The sequence below is a fragment of the Raphanus sativus genome, chromosome 1 (genome assembly GCF_000801105.2).
Source record: "Raphanus sativus cultivar WK10039 chromosome 1, ASM80110v3, whole genome shotgun sequence".
In the NCBI taxonomy this organism is placed as follows: Eukaryota; Viridiplantae; Streptophyta; class Magnoliopsida; order Brassicales; family Brassicaceae; genus Raphanus; species Raphanus sativus.
The window spans coordinates 4,896,011-4,918,270 of NC_079511.1; the positions used below are offsets into that span (position 1 = coordinate 4,896,011).

Below are 22,260 nucleotides of genomic sequence, written 5' to 3' on the forward strand. Positions count from 1 at the left end.
AGTCGTCTACTAAGTCGTCCAGCTGGAAGACCTTCCAGACGACTTATAATAAGTCGTCTACTAAGTCGTCCAGCTGGAAGACCTTCCGGACGACTTAATTAAGTGAAGATGGAAAGGTACCTGACTCAAGATAGCAGCTTTCATGAATCTGCGGCCTCTGCTGCCGTCGTAAGCCAGAATCGGTGGAGACGGACTGTTTGCTCTGGGTAGACCAATACTAGCACCCAATCCCGGAATAGCTTCGTACGCCCAGACCTGAAGAACTTGTATAAAGCCATCCACGGTGTAACAGCCAGTAATATCTTTGTTCCACAAAGAGTCCATCAGCACCTTAAACGCGACTCTCCCCCATGGATAATTCTCAAACCTTTCTAAATCCATCACTAGCCTTGCGAGAGTAGCTCGTGTAGCGCTTGAGAACTTTTTCCCTTCAATGAATCCAGTGAAGATGGAAAGGTACGCGAGTCGCTTGCGATCTTCCCTGGACCAATCCCCGCATCTCTTCAGTGCTGCTATTATCTGATCAGTACTTGGCCCAGCTTCCCGATGAACTCCCATCATCTCCCAGAAAGAAACCATCTGTGGGGTAACTTCACATTCTGGTGTCTCAAGGTCCTCGATGTAGTCGCAGTTTAGACCAGTGATGTTTTCAAACTCTAACAGTGAAAACCTCGCAGGTTCTGGACCAACGAGACACCACATCTCGTACTTCTTCTTAATGTCCAGCTTTAAACCGAGCAAGTGGTGAACCAGCCTTGAAGCCCAACCAAATCCCTGCTCCTTGAACTTGATGAAAACTCCCAATCTCGACTCCTTGAGCTCTTCAAATTCAGCATCAGTGAGAGCTTCCCTAAGAGCAGTATGCAACTTCGTGTTATCCGTATGATACGAAATGCTATTGTGGGGTTCTGGCTCTTCCCCTAATGTGTATAACCTACGGGGGAGTTCTGGAATATCCATCCTTTTTGTCTGCAAAATAATCAAAGACAACAATAGAAGTCAGAACACAAGCTAAATCAATCACGCCTTAATTGTTACTCCAGACGACTTAGTATACGACTTAAATATAAGTCGTCTAGAAAGTCGTCCAACTGGACGACTTAGTTGACGACTTATATTTAAGTCGTCTGGAAAGTCTTCCAAATGGACGTACTAAGTCGTCCAGGTTGAAGACTTTCCAGACGACTTACTTACAAGTCTTCCAGTAGAAAAATTTCAAGCGGACCTGATTAGTCGCAGAAGGAGTTCGAGTACTCGTCATTGTGGTTATAGATCTGAAAAAATAAACGTGAAACGGTGAGAATGAGTAAATTGAAAGAGACAACGTTTTATGTTCATCTTTTCCACGAGTTTGATGACTTACCGGCGTTAGGGTTTACAGAGAAACGGCGCTACGGTTTACAGAGAAGAAGCGGCGGCGCTAGGGTTTAGAAGAAGCGGCGGCGCTAGGGTTTAGAAGAAACGGCGGTGCTAGCTAGTGTTTAGAGTAAGCGGCGGTGAGAACGTTGGTGAGCACGGTGGCGAGGGCGACGGTTTGTTCGGAAATAGTGGAAGCGGGGGCGCTAGGGTTTAGAGGAATCGGCGGCGCTAGGGTTAGAAGAAGCTGCGGCGACAACGGTGAGAATGAAGTGAGATAGATAGCCGACGTTGAGAACGATGGTTGTTCGGAAATAGTGGGAATTCGAATCGCCTTTGATATCGCCGGTGAGAGAGAACTGTTAGGGTTTCTGTTCGCGGAAAATGAAAAAAAAAAAAAAAAATCACCTTATATATTGGGTAAATAATCCGGTTAGCTTTAAAAGTACATTGGTAAACTTTAAGGTTTGGTCCGGTTTAGACGACTTATTCTGGCTGATAATGTACATCAGACGACCTAATATTTAGTCGTCTGGGAACAGAAGACTAAATATTAAGTCGTCCAATACCCTAAAATGAACCCCTAAACTAAAATGACTAAATTAACTTACTAACCACGTTATAAAATCAAATTATACTTCAATAGTGTTTACTATACACAGAAACGAACACGCCTAGGTAATTTTAAAAATTTTCAAAAACGGTTTTAATGCTTTCCAAAATCTAACCCTAAGAACACATACAATACTACAACATATGTTGATGAAACATAAACTAAAGAATATCATGACTCACTACTTTCACTCATCTGGGCTGAAAACAATTGAAATTTGTTATATATTAATTTATATCTCTTAAGACATATGTTAATTACATAATTCCAATTTTTCACTTATCAAAATATTTTTTACAAAATTTTTAAATTATGTTTAAGAATAACTGTCCAGACGACTTAACTTAAAGTCGTCTGGACGACTTATTTTCAAGTCGTCTGTTTACAGACGACTTGCGAGGGGTAGAAACGTAAAAAAAAATCCATTTTTTTGTTTGTTCACAAGGAGATAGTTGTAATTTCAATAGCCTTTTAAGTTACTTTTGCCTTTGACCCAAGTTGGGGTACTCTTTTGGGTTTGACTCCAAGTTTTGAGTCACAATTGGTAATTCTCCCTACAGAAATTAACTGAATTATGTTTAAATGAATGTTAGGGTTAATGGGATTATGGGGTTAAACTTATAAATTGGTTAGCGTTTCACAAAATAAAATAGTTTCAAGAAAAAAAAATAAACAGCATTTTAGAAAAAAAATCCTCCAAAAAGAAAGTAAACTAGACATACTAACCATACAAAAACATAAATTCAATAACCAACCAAAATATCTCATTTTCTCCTATTTTCTCTTCTTATCTTTCTCTGCATATCTAATTTCTATTTTTTTTTGGTTATTTGGCAAATAAGCCCGCAGAAAAACATATCAGTTATATTTTCATTTCAAAAACGGTATATCCAGTTGAAGGCAATAATTAATTTATGTAAAGGGTATTAAGTTATTTGAGGGTTTTAAATTTTAAGTATAGTCATTTGAAACTCACTTATGTTTTAATGAATACCATATCAAATGTTCCTAAGAAATTTAATCAGGAAGAAACTTCAATGAAAACTAATCTTTTGTAGATATAAAAATAATAATCCAGAAAGAAATCTAACCAACAAAAAAAGTATAGGAGAAAAATAAGAAAACAAAAAAAGGAAGTCAATGTCAACTAAAGAAATGATGGTCACAACTGCGAGTGGCGCCCATTGTGTTTTGTTGGTTTCACAAAAGCCAAATTCCACACAAGGTTTACTCTCAAAGACTTGTTGGTCTCATCGCTGCTTGACATCAAACACCAAACTATCTATCGTCTATTGACGTTTCAACTATGAAAAGTCGACGAAACTCCCTTCCACACTTGCACCGAATCAAGGGCTAATCTCAACACAACGACCAAATTAAGGGTGGGCGTTCTGTTCTTCGAATTGGTTCGGGTTGTTTTCCGGTTTTCGGTTTTTCCAGTTTTTGAAATTTGATAACCATTAAAAAATAGTGAAAATTTTAGATCAGATCGGATCGGTTTTTCAGTTCAGTTCTTTCGGTTCCTAAAATTTAGTAATTATATTATAATCCGAAAAACAGTTCCAATCAGGTTGGATCCTAATCTGATGTACGTGCAAATAAATGAATCAAAACCAATACCAAATAACATTCAAACAATTTCGTCATTCATATATTAAAATTGAAACGGTGAGAATAAATATCCAAAAACACAAGGTTCTCGTATAAATTAAGTGTTAATAAAAAAAACAATCATATAAAGATATAAACGTACGAGGTAAGTGTATAAAGGTTTTTGTCTGGTTCTATACCGATATTATTTGGTCCTCGGTTCAGTATGGATTCGGTTTTGGTCATTCGGATATAAAATTCAATACCCAATTGAGTAATTCATAGATTCGATTCGGTTCAGTTTTTTGGATCTATTCGGTTTGGTACTTTGGTTCCAGTTTTTTTTTGCCCACCCCTAGACGAAATGAATATAATCGGTTTGATACAATAAAGTTCATGGATTTATAACTATAAACATCTGAAGTCTATATATCTTTTTGGTTAAACTAGACTTCTGTATACTGAGAATCAAATCTAGACGTATGTTTCAACTCGAGTGTCTATACTACATTCGCAGACATCTGATCCGAAGTGTTCTATATACGTGACAGATTTACACTGTCAATTTTCCAAACTGGAAGATTCTTTGGTCGACTATATATATGAGACGAATGAAAAAAAATGTCGACGACAAAAGAGAGAGCAAGCGAAGTTTCCATGCATGCCGGTTTTTTTTTGGTATGAAATGCATGCCGGTTTTGGCATCTCTTTCTTAGGCTATTAGTTACCTGCACCATCAATCATCAAATGAGTTTTTTCCAAATGAGTTGATAATATAAGCTGATAAGATCAGTTTGATACTGAGTCATAGATAATCTTGTTAGCCAAAGGGAATATCCCTAGAATATAGTAACTGATTGTATTATATATATATTCAAACGTCAATACAACAAACCTTCAAGGCAAATATTCTGATCTGCTAACAGATAAATTTGCAAATGAAAAGAAAAAAAATATTTTGTGAAGTATAGCATAACCCGTATACTTTCCACGTTCATACGAATGTAACTATCATATCATCCCCACATTTCAACTTCCATTGAAAGTGACTTCACTTTGAAATTGCTTGTGTTAATAGAATCACTTGAATAGAATTATACTTGAAATTAAAATATAAAAGCGTTGACGGACGAATCATGTTCATGCGTGCCGAACGGCTGAAACTAATGGTGCCATCAAAGCAATTTAACAGCAAGACCTAGCTGGTCTCTCCTTCCATTGACTTTTGACTTTTATTCATAATGCTACTAATTATTTTAGAAGAAAAATCTTAGTTAGTATGATAAGGGGGGGAAATAATGCGTACATCATACACACACAGAGATACAATATATGCAATCAAAGAAAACAGTTGGGAAATTTTGGTACTAACTAGTAATAACTAGTTGTTGACTTGTGGAGATTCATAAAGAAATGAAGTAATGACTTATTCATAGAAATGTCGTGAAAACTGACCAATTGGCAATGAAGACTAACCAAGAATCATAATGATCCGCTAAGGAAGAAATTTCGATATAATAAAACTAAACTTGCAAACCTTCTTGTCTTTTTGTTGTTTTGATTCTTTTATATATTCAGGTTATCTTCTAATTTGCTTCTTTACAGCCGACCCAAGATTTATTGTCACATGCAACGGAATATTATTTAATCCAGTGATAATTACAAAAACAAAGGAATTAGTATTTAAGATTATGCAAGGATTCTTTATTTTGGACCATTAGTACTCGATTAATCATTTCACTAACATTCAAAAACAGAGTTGATTGCAGCGAAATTTGTGTATGCAGCAAATATTTATATTATTTTTTTGTCACTGCAGCAAATATTTATATATGTCGTAAATAAAATGTATTATAAGGAGTTTCCAATAATCGGCCCAAACTCAGAATTTAATATGTTGGATATAGCAAAATCAAGCAAAGGAAAAACAAGGCCTAGGCCCAAATTCTACTAAAGGCTTAACTTATCCTCTACGGAAATAAATCGAGGTATCTTATATATTAAAATAAAAATCATATTATTTTTTTGGGTGTGATTTTTTTGTTTTAGATCATCTTTTAAAAATATTATTTGTAATTATCCTATTATTTAATTTTATAATAAGTATAATCACAAATATATCTTATTAATACTATAAAAAATCAACAATATATTATTTTTAAGAAGAATCTCAAATTTATTTACGGTTAATATAAACTACACTCAAAAATCTGTATCAAAAGCTTATATATTAAAATAGAAGTCGTAATTTATTTCATGTGTGATATTTTATTTTGGATGATCTTTCAAAAAATCATTATTTTTAATTATCCTACCATTTAATTTTATAATAAATATAATCACAAATATATCTTATTAATATCTTAACAAAATCAACAATAATATTATTTTAAGAAGAATATCAAATTTGTTTACTGTTAATATGAACTACAATCAAAGTATGTATCAAAACCAATAAATTAAATATACCAACTAATTTATAAAAAAGATCAAATTATCAATCTAATAACTATTAACAATGTATATAATTATTATGTAGACTATTTTGTAAGTCACTTCATTAACCAAAAAAATCATATATTATATATATACTATCGTGTATATTGTTTTAGTATCATATCATGCAACCATAACATCTGATTAATGTTATTATTTTTATGATATCAAAAGTATCACAACATATGATTGTTCTTTAATATATATTAAAATTATATTAAATTAATATCATTCTAAAATATATAATAGAATTCAATTATAATCATATAACTAAATTTAAATATATTTAATACAAATTCTCTAAAATGATGTTCAAACGTTAAATCTAACTTAAAATTTAATTTGACTTATAAATAAATTGTAATATATATAATAGAGAAATAGCATATTTTGTCTCTGAAACAAATGTTTTTGAAAACATAGATGTACTGATATATATTATATATATAATAATCAACTAAATGACACTATTCCGTTTTTTTTTTACTTTGAAATTTAGATTTGTTCAAATAAATTAAGGGAAAAAAATTCTATTTTTATCTAACCAAAAACATCATTAACTATTCACCTAATATAATCCAATCATGAAAAACGTTAACTGGAGAATATAAAATGTTATTTAAAAGAAAAAATAATTTGTATTGAAAATTGAAAATTGAAAATATCATCTAATTTGAAGTGAAAAGAATTCTCTAAAATACCATATATTAAAAACAAAGTAAATATGTTCTAATAAAGTGAATATATTATACAAACAAAAACACTATAAAATTTTTCTGCTTTGTGTAGAATTATCCAATTACAAGTTACTTATCAATCATATCAATTTGATTGTTTCACCAAGCAAAACCAAAATACGCAGTCAATATAGCTTATAATTTCTTCAATTTAATTTGAAAAAACACATGCGCGATTGCGTGACTCAAATCTAATGACTAAATTATTATATACACAAAGTGCTAAACTAGCATTTCAAAAGACCTATCATCTCTCTATCTAACAACAATTTACAGTGAACCTATAAATAAAAACTCCAGGAAGAAAGCTAAACAAATCTATAACGGAGACTAGTTCTTCAACCAAAGCTAAAGAAGCGGTTGAATATTTTGTAGCAGGTTTCCAACAACAACACGCAAAAGACTACATATTCAAACCCAACTGGTCAGATCGTCATTTGAAAAGAGCCACTGAGATTTTAGAAACTTTATTTTGGCAAGTGATCCTGAAAAGCCTGTGCTTTTTCACCAATGGAACTTCGATGTCATCTTCCAAATTGATCATTGTATCAAAGCCGTCCCCCAAAAACAAAGTTTTTCTTGGTGTGCTATATTCAAAATGATATTTCTTCGCAATCAATGTCTGCAAAAGAAAACAAATAATCAAATTAAAATCACTTTCTTTTGCATAAAGTTTTCAGTAATCTCTAGGAAATTATGATATCTTACCGCTTCTCTTATAGTCTTTGACACATTAAACAATTGCTTCAAATCTCCATGCTCCACCCCACATATAATTCTTATCTGCATATAATCCAATTTCCAGTAACTTCATTCTCACTCGATACATTTGAAAAAACATCTCTGGCTTATTCAACTACAAACCTTAAATTATTTATTTCCCAGTAGAAATATTTCACAGAAAAAATTAAAACTTTCCATTTCCAATATTGACATTGTTTATTGTTTCTAGAGAGAATAACGAAGTCAATATTCAGCTGTATATGATTAATTAATCATCGGCACAAGAACACTAACAACCAACTTATCCACCGAACCTCTATACTAGAAAATCGATTAAAACGAGTTTATGAGATTGGTTTAATAGGATACAAACCAGGATATCTTGAGGAAGAGTTTCTAGCTGTTGAGACTTGTACACTATTTTTTTGCAGATATTTCTAGAATCCCGAATCTTGTCACTGGATATCCAAACCCTTTTCTTCCTATATCCTTTCTTGTACTTATCGCAGTCTAACATCAACCCTAATCCACCATCATCACCACCTACGTTTCGGTTCGTGTTTGATGATGATTTCACGACACCTAATATCTTCTTCCTCAATGCCATGACGCTAATATTATGAAAATCTCACGATTCATGTATGACAAAAACATGCAACAAAGAAATATGATCTTAAGTTTATTTAAACTAATGGACCCAAGAACAATGGAAAAACAGAGAGAAAACAGTGGGTGTTGGGAGGAAACAAAACATATGAAGTGAATATAGGAACAATAAATAGAATGGGAAATAAAAATATTTAGAAGAAAGCAAAATTGAAAACTTCAGTTGATTTGTAATTATGTACTTCCTCAAATATCTCAAAGTTTGTTGCATAATACAAAAAAAAAAAAATCTAAGAAAAATGTGTGATTTTCACTTCGATTGTTTCAAAACAAAAAAGAAAGAAAGACTCAGTCAAAAAAAAAACAAAAAGAAAGAAAAGTGAGCTACACTTATATGATACGTGAGATATTTGTTTATTTTATAATCATGGTAGTGGAATTAAAATCAACACAAAGCTTATTTATCTCTTTAACTTGGAACAAAAAAAATAAATTATGTACCTTCTTTTTCATAGTAAAAATAAAATATGATTGATGATTAAAAAATAGAACACAAGACAAAAAATTAACTTTTAATGATGTTATGTGGCAAGCAATAATTCACAGAAAAACTAGCATGGGATGGTGTATGCTGTAACGTGGTGACATGTTTCTTTGTTTACTACGTTCATACGGTGGCTTCCTCGGATTCTATGAACGTACAAAACATTCTGACATTGTTTTGTGTTCTTCTCCCCAAACACGTGCGTTGTCTATTAAATTCTTATCACTGACTTTTGATTTATTTTGTTAAATCTTGCTATAATTGTATTTTCCCAACTCATGTAAAATTTAATTTGTATTCAAAAGAGGCTTTCTAAAAAGATAAGAGGAGTATTGAAGTTTGGTGAACAAAGTACGTAATTTTTTTTTTTTGAACGAACTACTTGATTAGAAAATAAAGGAAGGTTTACTCTCCAACCGGAGAGGTTACAAAGCTTCTTAAAGCAGATTTCGCAAGGGAATCTGCAACAACATTACCCAAACGGGGAACAAAGGAAAAAGAGATAGATTCAAATCTACCACACAACACTTTAATATCAAACAGGACACTATGAAGTAACACTGTTGAGGCAGAGGAGTTGAGTAGGTTGATAAGAGACTTCGAATCAGAGAAAACATTCAACTGAAGGAAGTCATTTGCAACTGCATCTAGGAGAGCAGCTTTTACCGCTAGAGCTTCTGCCACAATGGGCGCAGCTACATGACGTCGGTTGGAGGATTGGTGTTTTAGCTCCACACCAGAGGAGGTCGTAAAGCGCCAGCCTTGGCCACTGTTTCCAGAGCTAGGGTCCCAGGCTCCATCAGTGAAACAAGAAGTACCCCACGGCAATGTCGGAGGCGCTCTACATGATCGAGCAACTGAGGCCTAAGTAATTTTAATACCCTGAGACGCTTCTTCCCAGCTGCGGGCATCTTTTAGGATTTTAACAATAAGCTCCTTCTCTGTCCATGATTTATCTTCAAAAATAAGCTTATTCCTAGCTTTCCACAGGTGCCAATATAGCCATGGATAAATCTGGGAACTACCAAGACCTGTGGGCGGGAGATTGACTATACGTGTGTTGCTTAGGAGGAGTTCCCTAACAGAAGAGACATCACCAATTTTCGGCTTGAATAAAGCTGGAACAAGTTCCCAGACACGGGCAGCAAAAGGACAAGTGAGGAAGAGATGTAAAGGGGTTTCAATTTCCCCACAACGCTTACAAGTTGCCTCAGCATGAAGACCTCTAGTAAGTAAGACAGAACCAACAGGAAGGGCGCCATTTGTTGCTCGCCATAGGAAGGTCTTTACTTTAGGTTGAGTGTTTAAATTCCAAACACACTTCCGCCAAGGGAAGTCCTCAAGAACTCTGTTATGCGCAAACTCCCTAGCTGTAGCATATCCAGATTTTGAAGTGTAGTCCCCTGATGCATTAGGAAGCCAACATAGAGCATCTTGTTTACCAAAAGAGCTAGGAACTATCTGGAGAATATGATCCTCATAAAGAGGCAAAAACTGTCTGATGGCTTGGACATTCCATTTCCGAGAGGAAGGATGGAGAAGCGCAGAGACATACATCGTTTGACTTTCCTGAGATGGGGCAGGTCCCATCGGTACCAATGGGGAGGAGCTTGATAGCCAGGGGTCAGTCCAGACCTTAACTGATTCACCATTGCCCACACTCCATCCGAGGCCAAGTAGTAACAGGTCCCGTCCCCACAGAATCCCACGCCATCCGTGTGAAGCAGAGGCTGAACCGGCACTATCGAGGAATGAGGAGTCCAGGCAGTATTTCCCTAGGAGAGTTTGCGCCAGAAGTGAGTGGGGATCTCGGAGCACACGCCATGCGATCTTGGCCAGTAGGGCCTGATTAAAGCACTCGATATCTTGGAATCCCAGCCCACCCAAATTTTTGGGAAGAGTGAGCTTAGACCAAGCAACCCAACAAATTTTCCTAATGTCCGGTTTCGCATCCCACCAAAATCTTGTGAGGATTGATTGGATTTGTTTACAGAGGGATGCTGGTAGCCGGAAGCACGACATAGCATATGCTGGGATAGCAGTGAGGATTGATTTGAGAAGGACTTCTTTTCCAGCTCCCGATAAGAACCTTGTTGACCAACTCAAAACCTTTTGGCGAATCCTATCGATGATACTGTTAAAGATATCCCTCTTTCTGCGTCCGAAATGCTCCGGGAGACCGAGATATTTCCCTATGCTTCTTTCTTTCTCAATGGACAGAGCTCGCTTCACTCTGATTTTTGCCGCCTGCGGAGTCTTAGATGAGAAGGTAATGGCAGATTTGTTGGGGCTAATACACTGTCCGGAGGCTCTTTCGTATCTAGCGAGGAGAGCGAGAAGGTTGCTACAGCTAGCCTGGTCGGATCTTGTGAAAAACATGGTATCATCAGCGAACAGAAGATGGTTGATCGGGGGACAGTTGCGGGCCACTTTAATCCCCGGTAGAAGTCCCGATGCCTGCGCCTTGCTGCAAAGGCCCGAAAGAACTTCCGTGCAAAGGATGAATAGGTATGGAGAGAGGGGATCGCCTTGGCGCAGACCTCTAGACGGGTTTACCTTGCCTTGCGGAGCTCCGTTGACAAGGAAAGAGTAAGAGACTGAGGTCACACACACCATGATCCAGGAGATCCAACGCTCATGGAATCCGAGTTTCCGCAAAACCGCTTCCAAGAAAGTCCACTCGATCCTATCATATGCCTTGCTCATATCGGTCTTGACGGCCATGGAGCAACGAACTTTGGCTTTTGATGTGCGAAGGTAATGAAGGATTTCGTGTGTAATAAAAACATTATCTCCAATGGCCCTCTTCGGAACGAAAGCCGATTGATGGGGAGAGATGATGCGCGGAAGCAGGGGCTGGAGGCGCATGGTGAGTATTTTGGCTATGATCTTGTAGTGTGTAGTACATAGGGCAATCGGTCGAAAATCTGCAACCTTTCTTGGGGCGGAAATTTTTGCAATCAAGCGCACGTGAGTTTCATTTTGCCGAGGGTGAATTTATAGAGAGAATTATTGGGCCATTTAACTCCTTATGTACACATTCAAACTTTTTGGAGAACTATATTACAATTTGCACTTAATTTCTTCTTCTTTTTTACTGTGGTGATGTAAATTACATATTGGAGTAACTGTAACCGATATTCATAGGATATATATCAAACGATCCAAACATATATAGCCTCTTTCAAGAATTTTGAGTTCGAGGTTGAGAAACTTTCTTCTCTTAGCTTTGGAGGTAGAAGAGAAACTAGGTCCCAAATATTTAAACTTCAGAATATTTCTGAACTTTTTCTTCTTTTACCAAAATATTATTTATTTAAGCTTGAGAAATATGTTTATTTCATTTTATCTGAAAGTATATGATCTGATAGAACTTATAAAAAAGGAAAGATACCATTTAGAGACAAATCTTTTCCGTTTTGACAACAGTAAGTACATTGGTCACAAAGCATAAGATTCGATCGAGAGCATAGACTAAAGAATATTTGTGTGAGAACCAAAAGCTCCCGCCAAAAAAGCACTTCGCAGTTGCCGAGATAGACCATCCATTACAAGGACAAAAAAGTATAATGATGAGTGTATACCTCAAAGAAAGAATAATGATTGAGAATTTCTTTGCCTTCGGTATCTTAAAAGAACCCAATGTAGAGTATGCTTAAGGTGTTTCGAAAAAACAAGGAGAGTAAGCTTAAGATGTAATGCAGCGTCTTGTTCAGTCCATGAAGAGTTAATAGAATATCCACGATTTTACCAAGATGAAAAGTCTGAGATCCCATACTTAAGTCATTTTTTCTGTAGTTACCAAACACTCTCTATACATACCATAAACCAACACTTCATCGATTTGCATGTACATATATTTATTTTGTCAGTTTTTTTCACTATTTCTTTCATTATAATTTCCAAACTATTCACTTTTTGTTGTGTTTGAGGTCAAAATTACAACGGCAAAACCTCCTTTAAGACAATGTAGTGGAGATGACAAGAAAATAAAACTAACGAAGATATATCTAAATAATGGTGTTATAAAAGAAGGCTGAAAAAATAAAATTACAATGCATATGTTTCTCTATAAGACTATAAGTAACAAATCAACATACATAACATTGTCACATCCACCACTAAAGATGGAGATAATATATAGAAAAGTCAGGATATCATAAAAGTTTTACATGTAATAATGTAATAATGATCCTGTTTCAAAAATATTGTACAAATCTCTTTCCCATGGTTTCATCATAGTCTAACTATTCCCTCCCATAAGCAAAAAACAAGAAAAAGGAATAGGCAAAGAGATGAATGTGATGATAAAAATCAAATTCTCTAGAAATTTCATTTCAGCATGAGCATAATATGTGGCATAGCGGGAATGAGAAGAAGGATAAAGACAACGATGAAGAGAATGATGGCGTAACAAGTCCATTTCCTCGAGCTCTTTTGGTACTCTCTCGCGTCTTGGAGCTGATCAGTCCCTCTTCTCACAAACGAGCTCGCCTTTGCAACATGGCTCTCTATGTTGTTCAGTTGTTGCCCCTGCGCTTCCACCAGAGCCGCCATGTCCAAGAAAACTTGGTGCAACTCCAGTAGATTCTTCTCGATCTCCTTCACTGCATCATGTCTTTCTTGGATCTCAGATATCGTGTCCATGATCTGACCTCTTCCTTGCTCTTGAATCGCTTTTTGCATGAAATTTTCACTCTCGCCGCTCGCAATCAAGTTATCAATCGTTTGCTCGTCCGCTTTTTCTCCTGTTATCGTGAAATACCTGCACCAAATCCAACAAAGTCACAAACAGAGGAATATCTTGCGACACAAGAAAACCTAAAAAAGGAAAGACCTGCGCTCTACGGTTTCCTTATACTCATCGTTCATTCGCGCACGTAGACTCTGGAAACTATCCATCAAGTCCTTGAGCTTCTTCCCGAGACCGCTGACCACAGAAGACCGAGTCCTATCCGTAGACGAACCGGGCCCACAACCCGGGACGTTACGGCTATTAGCGTTGGCTTTCTCTAGGGCTTCGAGCTTCTGCTTAATGATTTTGACCCTCTTAAGAACCTGACCTACGTCAGCATCCATCTTAGCGCGTAGCTCCTTCACCTTATTGGCGTTGTGCACCGTCTTGCATTCCTCGTTCGAGCCTTGAAGCTTCTTATAAAGAGTCTCGACTCCTTTCATGTCATCTTTGACATTCTCCACGTCCTCGAAGAATTTGTCGAGGTTCATCGTTTCTTGACCTGCCTCGACATCGCTCATTTGAGCCTGGTTCCGCTTGAATGAATTTGAGAATAAGTCATTCATCTTTTCGCTCTATTTTTTATGATCTTTAGTTTCCTCTGGTTTTTGTATAATTTATGTACAAATTATTGTTTTTTTCCCTTCTTTTCAGTGGTTTTGTTCAAAAGCTATAGACATAGACAGAAAAAAAGAAAAGCTTAAGTTTTGTTGGGAGGTTTATTTTGTTTAACGTTAGAATGAGAGACGCAAGCAGTTTTGGTAATTGTCTAAACTTAGCTAATGGCATAACTTTGTTCTCCCCTCGAACCAAATTAGCTCTCACTTTTGTTAAATAGACGCTAATATCCCTGTAATGGGCCAAACCTAAAGCCCAATAAAAAGTCTCATCTCTTCTTCTTCAAAGACCTCTTTGGTTTGAATAAAACCCTAAAACCCTAATTTTTATTAACTCGAATCGCTTTGTCTCCGACCCGACGAAGCATCTCGCGATGAACGTAGACGATGACGGTACGTCGGGGGCATTGGCGCCGCCGACGAGAGCTAGACATATCGGGAAGAGAGCTCTAAAGAACAAAAGCGTCACCGTCTCTTTTGATGAGAAAGATCTCAAGTAAGTATGTTTCAATCTGATTCAGAGTCGTATACTCAAATCTTTGGCATCTATCTAATAGCTGTTTGTTCGCGAAAATTAGGGATTTTGTGACTGGGTTTCACAAGAGGAAGAAGAAAAGAAGAAAGGAAGCTCAGAAGCAGCAGGATGAATGTTTGAGGCGGAAGCGTATCGAGGCTCGTAAGAAGGTGATGGTTTAAAGCTATTTGCTTCTCAATTGAAACCTCGTGTTATAGATTAGGTTCTAACATGAACTTGTTCTGAATCATTTTTGATGAAAGTTTGAGTTTTTTTTTGTTCTAAAGATTATATACTGTTTATGATGCATGAATGATATATTGGGGTCTTTTAGAGAGATTGTTGATGTTCAGTCATTTTGAGCTTTTTTTTTTTTTAATTTTCTCACTGTTCTGAAACTTTGTATCTGAGCTTTGCAGAGGAAGTTGGAAGAGATGATGGTGGCGGGTCTTGGTGAGGAAACTGAAGTTGGAGAAGGAGAAGCTGATGAGAAGGATGCAGAGAATGAAGAAGCAGAGCCTGATGCTTCAACATCTGGTATAAAAACTTTAGTTTTTTCTATATGAAGAAATTTCACTTTTTGTTTGTGTGGAAGAGAATTCTACATCAGACAATAGTTGATAGTTTTGTCTCCGTAACCTGAGAAGTTGATGTACTGAATGTGTGTTTTTCTTTTTTTTTTTTGTTTGTATGGATTTTTAGCTTTGTTCTGATGTTTGTTGTGTTTCTTTGTGGATGAAAGGAACGGCGATGTATGATACAGGGGAGCTGAAAGTAACTGTGACAACAAGCGAGATATCTCGTGAGGAGGACGAGCCTGTTCGCAGGGAGAAGACCCAATCAACAGAATCCGGTTCTACTGCCAAAGCTTCCACATCACAGCCGGCGCCTTTGAGGAAACCCAAACCCTCGAAGAAGAACCGAAGGTCTAGCACCAAAACTATGAAGAAAAGGGATAAGAAGAAAAAAGCAAGAGGGATCAAGAGCACGCGGTAGTTAAAGAGGGATTTGTGTTGTTTCTTTTGAAAACTCTCAAGCGTTTGATGCGGTTGAAATTGCGTGTTAACAATCAGATAATGTTTTGTCTTTTTAGTAACAAGAACTTAATCAAATCACATTATGTTTACGAATCAGAGGAAACAATCAAAAGGGAGAGCTATATAAATTTCTGTATTAATAATCAGAAACTCTCACTATACATTTTGGTTTGAATGGTAACACTAACTGTTGGAGGTTAATTGCTGCGGTCGGAGATTAACTGATTTAGTGACTTGACAAATTAGGCATCACAAGTTGCAGTGTTTATAACAAATCTTTATCAAAAAGACAAAAACTCAAAACTCAAGGAGTGTAACATTTTAAGTTGTTTTTGTTAAACATTAATCAAAGAGCTCGTTATAAAAAAATTAATCAAAGAGCTCCTTAACCTCGACCTAACTATAGCAGAGCTACGGACGGGAGATATCTTTTAAACCCTCGTCAGGTCAGCTTTCCGTGAATCACGGTCCAATATATGCCACCGTGGAGAACTGAAACTTGAACTTGGCAACATTTTTTTTCTGAAAGCAAATATGTACTACTGTAGTTTCGAACCCGGCTTGCCTGAATTAAGCTTAATTACTACGTCTTAAACCATTAGACTAAGGCAATATTTTAACTTGGCAACATTATGAAATTGTTCATCCTTTCACAAAAAATTGAAATTGTCTGATCCACTAATTGTTGCTGAGACAACGCCTTTGATTTATCAAAAGTAGTAGATCTTTTATCCATTTTATCCGTAGTGTGATAGAGCAATTTAATAACAAAAATCATCAACCCACTTTCACTAGTTTATTTCACATGCATTTTCAGAATATCGACCATTGCTTTTGTCTTGAATTTGGATTTAGAACAAAAATTATCAAATTACTATTCAGAATATCGATCATTACTTTTGTTTTTAGTTTGGATTTAGAGCAAAAAAAATCTAATCAATATCACTATTAAAAATTATCTGTATATACTGACTTTAAAATCTACGCATGCCTTTATTTATTTGGCGTATAGTCTTATTTTAAGAAAAAAATATGTTTATACTGTGAAAGTATGGACCAAGAAAATGAAAGTATGGACCAAGAATAAAAATTGAAACGTTGAATCAAATTTGTGGTTATCACTTGTGATCAGTAACGTAAGTGGTATACAGGGCCACCCTTCGGTTTATGTGTGTAACCCTAACAAAAACGTCTTAATGGATGTGTCTTAGTTTGTATCACACAATTATCTTGATTACTAAAATGGCTACACACAACAAGAAAAGAAAGACAAAGCCACACAAGAGGCATACATACTATCACGTCTCGTTGGCTAGTTGCAAATGGATGTAGCATCGGGAGTGAGACCTACGGGGAAGCCAATTAAATACAAGGTCATTTTAAGTTCGTTACCAAACAAAAGAAGTCATGATAGATAGACTTTGAGAGAATTACAGTGTTTAGTTTATTTTCTTAATACAACATTTTAGAGATTGCAGAACTGACACGTTTGACATCTCTTGCTTTTATCCACTAGCTGCACGTAAGCAAAAAAAAAAGTCACGCGAATACAACAAAAATATGCAGAAGGCCACGTCTTGCAAAGGATGTCACCTAACTTGTCCCATGGCCTTAATCAATCTCAGCCGTCCATCTTCATGTTCTTTAGATCAAACGGTGTTTATAGAACAATAGCCTAAGCTTCCCATGAACCCCATGCACCTATATAACCTCAAAAGTCTATAGACGGAGAGAATCAGAGAAACAAACAAATAGAAAACTGGTTTCGCCGATTATGTGGATTAAGGTGGCGGTTGTCCACTACAAGAAATCATCGGTATTCTGAGGGACATACCGAGGGAAAATGAATTCCTCGGAATTTTCTGACGAAAAATCGAGGAAATACCGAGGAAACCAAGAAATGTGGTTTCCTCAGTATTTCCTCGAAAAATTTCGAGGAAATTGCGAGGAAGACACATTTCCTCGGTATTTTTTGAGGGAATACCGAGGGACAATAGGATTTCCTCGAAATTTCCTCGGAATGTCCTTTCACGGTTGAGGGGTTTGATTTAAAACTCCTTGTTCGTCGAAATACCCTCGAAATATTTCGAGGAAATTTCGACGAAACAAATGATTTTCGGTATTTCCTCGAAATTCCCTCACAATATTCCGAGGGAATTTCGAGGAATAAGGGGTTTTAAACCGAAAACAACGTTTTGCGGATTGAATAACACGTATATAACATTCATTAAGTGTCTTAGGCAGATTATGAAGTCAAACTTTAGGGTTTTAAACCGAAAATAATGTTTTGCGGATTGAACGAAAACCACACAACATAAGAGAAACACTTATACATTTTAATAAACGTTAAAGGGAATACTTACAATTATTTTTGTAATTGTGTTATTTCATTGTTTATGATCATCTATACAAAGAAACCTCATTAGTATGAATTACATTTGTATAAGAAATGACATAGAGGAAAAAAATCGATGTTTTCAAAACCCAAACCCTGTTTCCTCGAAATTTCCTCACAATGAGGTTTCTTTGTATAAATGATCATAAACAATGAAATAACACAATTACAAAAATAATTGTAAGTTTTAAATACTTATAATTATTTTTGTAATTGTGTTATTTCATTGTTTATGATCATCTATACAAAGAAACCTAATTAGTATGAATTACATTTGTATAAGAAATGACATAGAGGAAAAAAATCGATGTTTTCAAAACCCCAACCCTGGTTCCTCGAAATTTCCTCACATATTGTGAGGAAATTTCGAGGAACCTGCTTTCAAACCCTGTTTCCTCGAAATTTCCTCACAATATTGTGAGGAAATTTCGAGGAAACAGGGTTTGGGGTTTTGAAAACATCGATTTTTTTCCTCTATGTCATTTCTTATACAAATGTAATTCATACTAATGAAGTTTCTTTGTATAGATGATCATAAACAATGAAATAACACAATTACAAAAATAATTGTAAGTTTTTAAGAAATGACATAGAAAAAAAAATCGATGTTTTCAAAACCTCAAACCCTGTTTCCTCGGAATTTCCTCACAATATTGTGAGGAAATTTCGAGGAACCTGCTTTCAAACCCTGTTTCCTCGAAATTTCCTCACAATATTGTGAGGAAATTTCGAGGAACCTGCTTTCCTCGGAATATTTTTCATTAACCCGGCAATCCTAGCCGCCAAACGTTTCGCGAAAATTAGATTAGAAGATTTCGAAGAAATTTCGAGGAACCTTATTAAATTTTGTGAGGAAATTCCGACGGACAGTGTCCGTCGGACGTCTCATAAATTAGGTTTTACGTTCTTCTCTTCCCCATTTCTCTCTGCCTCTCCTCTCTTCCTCTCCTCTCTTGCGCGGCCTCCTTCCTCTCCTCTCTTCCTCTGCGCGGCAAATCCCCTCTCTTCCTCTCCTCTCTTCCTCTCCTCTCTTCCTATCATGTAAGTTCATCTCTCTTCTCTTCCTCTCTTCATAGATCGATTCTTTGGATGTTAGATCTCGAAATTTAGGTTGTTAGGAAAGAAATTCTAGGATTGAATGGATAGCTTAGGATTTTCAAGTTTGGATTGTTGTTTGGATTGTTGTTATATATTTTTTTAGTTCTTTTGTGTTTTGGGTAAAATTCAAAATGTTTTTCATGTTTTAAAACGTTTTTTGATTTTTAAAAATGTGTATATGATTTTCTAAAACGTTTTTTGATTTTTTAAAACGTTTTTTTATTTTTAAAAATGTGTATATGATTTTTTAAAACGTTTTTGAATTTTAAAACGTTTTTTGATTTTTTAAAACTATTTTTATATATTAAAACTATTTTGTACTTATTAAACTATTTTTTAAAAATGTCTATATGATTTTTTAAAACGTTTTTTGATTTTTTAAAACGTTTTTTTATTTTAAAAATGTGTATATGATTTTTTAAAACGTTTTTTGATTTTTTAAAACGTTTTTTGATTTTTAAAAATGTGTATATGATTTTTAATACGTTTTTTGTAATTACTAAACTATTTTTTATATATTTAACCTCTTTTTATATATTTAAATTATTTTTGTAATTATTAAACTATTTTTATATATATTAAAACGTTTTTTAAAGTTTACAGTAATAATAAAACGTTTTTTATAAATTTTAAAAATATTTAAAAACCTTTTTCTATATTTATAAACGATTTGTAATTTTTATAAATATATATATATATATATATATATATATATATATATATATATATATATGTATAAATCATGTATACTAAAAACTATATATAGTAATTATTAAACTATTTTTTTATATATTTATATTTTTGTGATTAAAAATTATTTTTGGATTTTTAAAATTTTTATTTATTAAAACTAATTTTTAAAATATTTTAATTTGTACAATTTTGAATAATATTATCTAATATATTTTCAATTTCAATTTTTTTTATATTTTATATTTTCGAATTTCATTAAAAAAATTAATATTTTTTTTTATTTATTTTTTTGAAAATTCTGAGGAAAGGGTTCCCTCAGAATATTTCGACGACCACGTCCGTAGGAAAATTTTGAGGACTTTTGTGACGAATCCTCGTCCTCACAATTTCCTCGGAATTACTGTTCCTCGAAATTCCGTCAGAAAATTTCGAGGAAATTTCGAGGGAAAATGAAATTTCGAGGAGTTTTTTTCGAGGACCTTTTTCTTCGGTATGTCGTCGGAATACGGTTATTCCGACGACATACTGAGGAAAAAATCCCTCAATATCTGCTTGTTTTCTTGTAGTGGTCTCGACCGTAATCACCGCTATGTCTTTTGTTCCTACCGCAGTAGATCTCTCCTTATCTGGCCTCCCAATCCTTTGGAGTTCATTTCTCTCGTGGTTGAAACCACCCTACCTCTTCGTCATCATCAACGTCATAATTGTTTCAACGATTGTAGCTTCTTCCAAGTACTTCCAGAGCAGCGGTGACCGAGATTGGGAGGTGAAGGACGTTGATATGGGTGGTCATTTCGTGGCCATATTTTCACCGCCGATGGTCGTCACGGATGTGAATAGATCGGAGGTTGTATGTGAAGAGAAGGAGGAGGAGAAGATTTTAGGACTGAACAACGGTGGAGATGAGCTTGTGATGTTGAGTAAAGTGCACGAATCAGAGACTAAGAAGCCGCTAGTTTCGGCAAGATTCAGCCACCGTAAACCGGTCAAAGTATCTTCAAAAGGTAACAAAAGGAAGGCGCCGAGAGTGGTGAAACCAAAGTGGCACGAGAACAAGTGGAAGATGATGGTAACCGAGGAACTTAAGTCAACACCATTGACTAGTCATTCCTGCAGGAGGCATGAGACTCTCAGACTTGCCGCCGGGGAGACACAACCTGTCTTGAGGGAATCGGAGACTTTCAGGGACATTACTAATAATTATCCAATGTCTCCCACAGTGACGCCGTTGGTGAAGATGGGGAAGGAGATGTCGCCAAGTCTGGAAGAGCTGAACAGAAAATTCGAAGCTTTTATAAAGAAAGGTAAAGAGGAGATACTGGAGTCGCGGAGGTTGGACGAAGAGGTGAATATTGAAGCGAGGTTTATTAGCCTTTGATTCTCATATTATTTTCTATACACTAATACACAACAACACTGAAATACATAAGAGTTTGTAATAATAAGTTAATAACTAAAAACTGAATGTAACAATGGGTATTAGTATTGTAAATTTGTAATAAAATATCGTTGGTATTGTAATAGTGCACATATATAGCAGTGTTTTATTTACCTAATCAATGGCTCTGAATCTGATACTATGAGAGTCAAACTAAAAGTTTCAATAATAGAGAAGACGATGAAGCTTTTTTATTTGTTTTTCGACTTAATATTACACTAGCATTGAGATGAGAGTTATATACATGAAAGCTAAAACCCTAATTGGTAACACTGAGATGTATCCTGTCGAGTCTATAGAATCAATGAATCCAACTTGATTTGATAAACCTTTGTTGTTGGATCCGGGGCTGTGCTAAAGCCCATATCTATATCACACATTTTATATGATAAAACATGTCGTACATGACATGGGTTGTTTAACACGAACGACTAACAGGTATTTTCTCTCGAAGTAAAAGAGCTTTGTTGACTATTAACGCCGTGACATAAAAGGCCAGATGACAAAACGTTATATAAACTCGCGACTCACTCTCAACAACAGTGAACAGACATAACATGGCAGTTGGAAACAATGTCATTTTCTGCCCGCTCTGGATTTCGACGAAGTTCCATTTGCCTTTAATTTGTTTTTATGTCGGTACAATAAGCAAATTAAATATCCTCTCGTTGTTTTTTTTCCCGAAACTTCCTCACATCTTTTCTTGTGTGCTCAAAATGAAGAGTCAAAAATAACTTTTGTGACCAAAGTCAAAAATAACTTCTGAAAATTCTTATAAGAAGCTATTGGTTGTATGTTATAAGTTATAACCCAGTATATAATTGTTTTTTTGCCTATACAAACTATTTTTAAGTATTAAATCAAAAGTCTTACTGCAACTGAATAAAATAAAAAATTAATGTACATCTAGGCAAATAATTTAATATATAGTCTCTAACTAGTGACTACAAAAAGAATAATAGGAACAAAGAGGAATGAAATACAGAAGAACAAAATAATAGGAATACTTATTTCTTCTTGTTTCTTGCCAGATTTTATAAGGAATATTTTTACTCTATAATTCTTTAA

At 35.2% G+C, this 22,260-nt stretch overlaps 4 protein-coding genes across 4 annotated transcripts; 2 read left to right on the forward strand and 2 right to left on the reverse strand.

The window, feature by feature from the left end:
- Nucleotides 1-7,096: 7,096 nt before the first annotated feature.
- On the reverse strand, nucleotides 7,097-8,412 carry LOC130510205 (F-box protein At1g61340-like). Its single transcript, XM_057006625.1, has 3 exons — nucleotides 7,889-8,412; nucleotides 7,501-7,575; nucleotides 7,097-7,414 (listed from the first exon to the last, which is right to left on the reverse strand). Exons 1-3 carry the CDS (start codon nucleotides 8,120-8,122, stop codon nucleotides 7,226-7,228), a joined length of 498 nt encoding a protein of 165 aa, XP_056862605.1. The 5' UTR covers nucleotides 8,123-8,412; the 3' UTR covers nucleotides 7,097-7,225.
- A 4,473-nt stretch (nucleotides 8,413-12,885) lies between these two features.
- On the reverse strand, nucleotides 12,886-14,293 carry LOC108808395 (syntaxin-125). Its single transcript, XM_018580554.2, has 2 exons — nucleotides 13,503-14,293; nucleotides 12,886-13,430 (listed from the first exon to the last, which is right to left on the reverse strand). The coding sequence occupies exons 1-2, from the start codon at nucleotides 13,964-13,966 to the stop codon at nucleotides 12,998-13,000; spliced, it is 897 nt and encodes a 298-aa protein (XP_018436056.1). The 5' UTR covers nucleotides 13,967-14,293; the 3' UTR covers nucleotides 12,886-12,997.
- Nucleotides 14,294-14,328: 35 nt separating this feature from the next.
- LOC108808403 (ribosomal RNA-processing protein 17) lies at nucleotides 14,329-15,661 on the forward strand. Its single transcript, XM_018580559.2, has 4 exons — nucleotides 14,329-14,513; nucleotides 14,596-14,701; nucleotides 14,951-15,068; nucleotides 15,274-15,661. The coding sequence occupies exons 1-4, from the start codon at nucleotides 14,392-14,394 to the stop codon at nucleotides 15,525-15,527; spliced, it is 600 nt and encodes a 199-aa protein (XP_018436061.1). The 5' UTR covers nucleotides 14,329-14,391; the 3' UTR covers nucleotides 15,528-15,661.
- A 4,343-nt stretch (nucleotides 15,662-20,004) lies between these two features.
- Nucleotides 20,005-21,383, forward strand: LOC108857635 (uncharacterized). The gene has a single exon (XM_018631642.2). The coding sequence runs from the start codon at nucleotides 20,344-20,346 to the stop codon at nucleotides 21,130-21,132; it is 789 nt and encodes a 262-aa protein (XP_018487144.1). The 5' UTR covers nucleotides 20,005-20,343; the 3' UTR covers nucleotides 21,133-21,383.
- The last annotated feature ends 877 nt before the right edge of the window (nucleotides 21,384-22,260 follow it).